Genomic DNA, 5,201 nt, shown 5'->3' with positions numbered 1-5,201 from the left:
TGCGAGCTCACTCTACTAGGAGTGTTGCATCCTCCTGGGCGCTGGCTCATGGCGCTTCACTGACAGATATTTGTAGAGCTATATTTTGCTGGGCAATTCATCGGTCACCGACGTGATGTCTCCATTCCCTCCTTCAGGGAACGAGGTTTACATACGTAACCAAGACGTTCTTGATTCATAATGATAATGGCATGAATAGCCTCCTGAAATCTACACCCGGGACTGCAGTTGTTATCTGTATGATGTTATATCTGTTCTCTGAAAGCAAAATTATTCTTGGACCCTTGAAACTCCTTCTACCATTTATTGCTACTTGTTAGTGCTATTTATTGCATTTGAAGCTTATCACCTAAACAAGCACCTAAACCTTTGAGCACTTCTTTCACAAGTAACCTGGTCAGAATTTAAGAATGGGGAACTCTTACCTTTAATCTTTTTTTCCTTCTCAGTCAGTTTTTTGTCGGCTTGCAGAATAGCTTTAGAATCCACAGTCTTCTGCTTCAGAAACACCTTTAAGACCGCTTCAGCCTGTTGACACACACAGACCTTAGAAGCTATATCAGAACAAAATGTTTTAAAATGTCATTAAGTTGTGCAATATAGACAAGACCTTGACTTCTTTATTGGTCTGGCTGCTGTATTTCTTCACAATGTCCTCCAGATCCTTGCAGAAGAGATCATAGCCACCAGATTTAGCATAGACGCCCTGTTTGAGTTTTTCAGTCATTGTTGCTGAGAGGGATGACAGGAGATCCTCGCATCTTTTCTTAGAAGCTTGCTCATTTTGGCACAGGTATCCATCAAAGAGTTCATTAAGTTTTTCCTAAAATAAACATACAGACAGTGTTTCAGTTCTTTGGTGACTTAGGGCTTGCTATTTGGTCTGACTTGTTTATTTGGAATAACACTGTCAGCACAGAATGGTATATATGAGAAGATGGAATCAGGGAGAATGTCCAGATCTCATTCACTACTCTGAAAGAACATCTCTCTATCAGTAAGCTCAAAGGACCTCCTCAGAGAGAGATCCAGCTAACCTCTAGAGATTTCAGGTGCTTCCCGTCAGTGTCCCTGAAAGATCGAGTCATGAAGGTTTGTGTTGCCATGCTGCTGAGACGTTGGTGTTCCGAGGACACAAGCTTTAACTCCAGAGGGAAGGAGTTCTTCAGCTTCTCCATTCCACTCTGGTACACCTCAAGCCCCTCCTTCACCGCAGCTTGATTCTCAATCATTGCCATGGCGATCACAGCATTCTCCAGACACGGCACAGCTCCACTAGAGATGGTGTCAACGTATGTTTTTGCTAGATGACCCAGAACTTTCAAAGAAGGAAAGAAGTCAAACAAAATGATTGAGCAATAGAAATTCCACTGAAAGCACATATGCAAGCTCTTCAAATGAACTTCTGAATCACCTCTGCCAGTGACTGTGTATCCATCCTTCAGCTTCTTCACATCACTCTTGTCAAAGACAAACTTGCAGAAACGTCCTGTAACCTCCAGGAACTCAGTGGAAAGGTCCGCAGGATCCAATCTCTCCAGACAAGACACGTTCTCTGGGGCGGTTGGAAACGAGAACGTGAAGCACGTCCTGGAGGGGAATAATTTTTGGATGCACTCCCTGGGAAGGTTGTGCTCCATCACTTTTTTTGATGTTCCTAGAAGAGATTAACACAAGCTGTAGCTTTTCTCAGTTCTAGAGTTTTGTAAAGTAAAAAAAAAGTGTCTGTCCTTTGAGCAGAGTGTAGATGATTCAGCTACTCTTCTGGACCACATTGTCACTGGAATTTTTCTTTGTTCTCCACTTTGAACCGTTTCCATCCACAGTGTATTATACATTTATGCTATTATCTAGGTATCCAGTCCTGCTCCTGGAGGGCCAGTGTTCTGCAGAGATTAGCTCCAACCCCAATTAAACACATCTGCACCATCTAATCAAGGTCTTACTAAGCATACTAGAAACTTCCAGGCAGGTGTGCTGAGGCAAGTTGGAGCTAAACTGCAAGACAGTGGCCCCCCAGGAGTTTTCGGCACCCCTGATCTAGAGCAGTGGTTCCTAATTACAGTCCTTGCATACCACCGCTCTGCATATTTTGCATGTCCAGGGCTGCCAACTCTCACGCTGACACTTTTCTCACCCCTCACATCCAACTGTAATAATAGGATATTGGTGAAACAGATTTGGTAAAGGCTCCTGTGCGCATTTGCGTTTGCGCTCTGGAAATCGCCAAAAGATTCTATTTACAACGTGTTTTCGTAGAAAACCGTAAGAAAACCCAAAAGCAATTTGGCAAAAAAAAAAAAATTATAATAATACATTTTGGCACAAGTTGGCAGCCCTGCATGTCTCTCTTATTTAACACACCTAACTCAGATAACCAGCTCGTTGTAAGAGAGCTTCATGAATTAATTCTGTTCCGATTGACATGGTCCCTACCACAGTGTTGATTGCTCCCTACTCCCTGAGCATGGGAAATCCATTGAAGTTTACTTCACTTCGGAACATTCGTTCACGGATTTGCGCTATGCTGCAGTCTGCAGCGTCTTCACACAGACAAAACTTACTAGAGAAGTGACATAATATACACCTGTGTAAATAAATACAATTTAAATTCACATCTCACAAACTTTAACGCCCTTTAAATGGAATGTATGCGTTCCCTTCCAACGGGAATCTTGGCAAAATATCCTGGGATGTCCACTTTGCAAAGCACTTACGGTCGAATAGAACAAATATCTGAAGTGTAAGAGATACATACAAATTGTGCAGAGCAGGGGGTCGCAAGGACTGGAATTGAGAACCACTGATCTAGAGTTGGAACAGGGAGAACACAATCTGCTGTGGATGAACAACACTGGTTCAGGGAGTAGATATGTTGACTGGGAGAGGATTCCCAGCTTAAATCCCAGTTTCACCTAACCAATCGATGAATTGTCCTTGGGCAAGACACTGAACATCACTTGCTCCTGATGGTTGGGTTATGGCACCTTGCATGGTAGCCTTCACCAATTTTAGGTAGATCTGACTTGTAAGTCTGGCTGATTCATTTATTTTAAATGTATTTCTGACAAAAATAAAAATAATGGCTAACAATGTTCTTTGTCTAAACAGTGATAAGATTGAAGATTATGCTTCTCAGCTTACCTCACCAGCTCCATAACACTGTACCTCTAACTATTGATGGCTCTGTACTAGAGTTTCAAATAAAACTGAATCTTGGGGTGATCTTGGGTTCTTTTTTGACATTTCACCCCCATGTGAAACAGTTAAGACTTCACGTTTTTAACTTTAGACATATTGCAAAGTTGCATCCTATGCTATCATTTTCAGTAGTAGAAAAACTGATTTGTAACTGATATCTTTGTCTTTTTTTAAATAAGTCAATTTAAACAAACTGCAGTACACCCAAAACTTGGATCTTAAATAGAACCAGAATAAGTGATGTAAGTGTAAGAAAGATCTGTTGATAAACCATTAAGTTTGGAAAAACTCATTACAAGAGCTCATTGTGATCGTGATTGTGAGGGCTCTTAAAATAATCTTTTGTACCATACTTAAATTACCATGTTTCAGCTTCAGAGCAAACTCTAGATAATCATTCTCTGTTGCATCTTTGCCATCAATCTTTCGCTCCAGGGTGAAGTCCCTCACTGCCCAGATGAAACTAGGGAAGAACTTCACAAACTCATTTGAATCATCAACATCCTCGTCTGATGATTTGACCTTGATGCACTCTGTTAGTTCAGTAACATATCTGACAGTTTGTTTAGGTATGAACACAAAGTGACTGTCCAACATGATTCCATTAGTATTTGTATGTATTTTACAATAAGTGTGGTTCTACCATGTACATTTACATAGACAATAAAATGTATAATATTGATTTAACAGCCTCTAAAACATCATTTATGAATAAATAACTTTACAGATGTACACATTTACAAATATTTATGAATGGAAGTGCCTTATGGAATTTATTGGTTGATTCTGTCGTATTTATGATCAGTGAGATTATGTTTTCAATTGTATTTAACGCATTTATTAATTTTATTAATTATAACATTTTATTCTGTTCTTTGTGACTTCTGGTGCCAATTTTACATAATCGAAAGTATTGAAAGTATTACATAATTTTAAACAAGAATACTCTTTAAAATCCTACAATTAATATAATTTCTGTAATTGTTTAAACATTTAATTGTTTTATTTATATAATACTGTTGTATATTTGTATTGTTTTATTTGTTTCATTGTTTTTGCACAAAAATTGAATTTAACGTCACTTGGGTAGTTTTCGAAATTTGACAACAGGTTTGCTTTGCTGTAAATGATAAATAGGCAACTGACTTTACAATTCGCATGACCCATGAAATTATGACTGTGCCATTATGGCCTCGCTATTTACCTTGTGAGTTCACACAAGTGACCATGATTGTGTCTCTGGTCCTGATAATGCTCTTGCAGCTGAACGCATTGCAGACAACTATAGTTGTATGGTTGAAAAAACTTCCGGAGTGAACGCTGGCGCGTACTGCTGCCGCTGCTCCTTGATGGTTTAAGTTTATTTGCTTGTTTATTTTAAATATTTGATTACTGTTGCCTGGTCGTTTTGGTTGTTTTTAACTAGAAGGATAAAAGGACCGTTTATACTAATCAAGGAAATCTGCGACTCGGTGATCTTTACTGACTGGTTAACCTGACGCTTCCAAATACGGCCTCTGACGACGTTCTGTTTTCACTGAGGGAAATCAGCAACTCAGTTTTAACTAAAGGATCAATTGGGACTGTTTTATCCAAAAACGGAATCAGCAGCTCGGTGATTCTTAATCTGCACCTGACTGATTAACCTGACATGTATGTTAGACCCAACATTATCTAAGCTACTAAAAGAGGTGCTTCTAGAAGTCATAGATCCTCTTCTGAATATTATTAATTTGTCAATGTCATTAGGATATGTCCCCAAAACCTTCAGACTGGCTGTTATTAAGCCTCTCTTTATAAAAAAAACAACAACAATAACTTTACCCTGAAGAATATTAGTTAATTACAGACCGATCTCGAATCTCTCTTTTCTGTCCAAGATACTAGAAAAAGGTAGTATCCTCACAATTATATTCCTTCTTAGAGAAAAATGGTATCTGTGAGGATTTCCAGTCAGGATTTAGACCGTATCATAGTACTGAGACTGCTCTCATCAGAGT

The 5,201-nt window shown here is 39.1% G+C and overlaps 1 protein-coding gene across 1 annotated transcript; it reads right to left on the bottom strand.

The window, feature by feature from the left end:
- Window positions 1-425: 425 nt before the first annotated feature.
- LOC107726344 (guanylate-binding protein 1-like) lies at window positions 426-3,896 on the bottom strand (the record flags this gene model as incomplete). The annotated part of the gene is made up of 5 exons (XM_016535887.1): window positions 3,564-3,896; window positions 1,415-1,657; window positions 1,038-1,318; window positions 611-823; window positions 426-528 (listed from the first exon to the last, which is right to left on the bottom strand). Coding segments are annotated over exons 1-5 (1,075 nt in total), but the record flags the coding sequence as incomplete, so codon positions are not given.
- Window positions 3,897-5,201: the final 1,305 nt, after the last annotated feature.

This window comes from Sinocyclocheilus rhinocerous, unplaced genomic scaffold (genome assembly GCF_001515625.1).
Source record: "Sinocyclocheilus rhinocerous isolate Xijiao unplaced genomic scaffold, SAMN03320098_v1.1 scaffold15198, whole genome shotgun sequence".
In the NCBI taxonomy this organism is placed as follows: domain Eukaryota; kingdom Metazoa; phylum Chordata; class Actinopteri; order Cypriniformes; family Cyprinidae; genus Sinocyclocheilus; species Sinocyclocheilus rhinocerous.
Note: the sequence above shows the minus strand (reverse complement) of the source record. Positions and strands in the feature narration are given on the sequence as shown.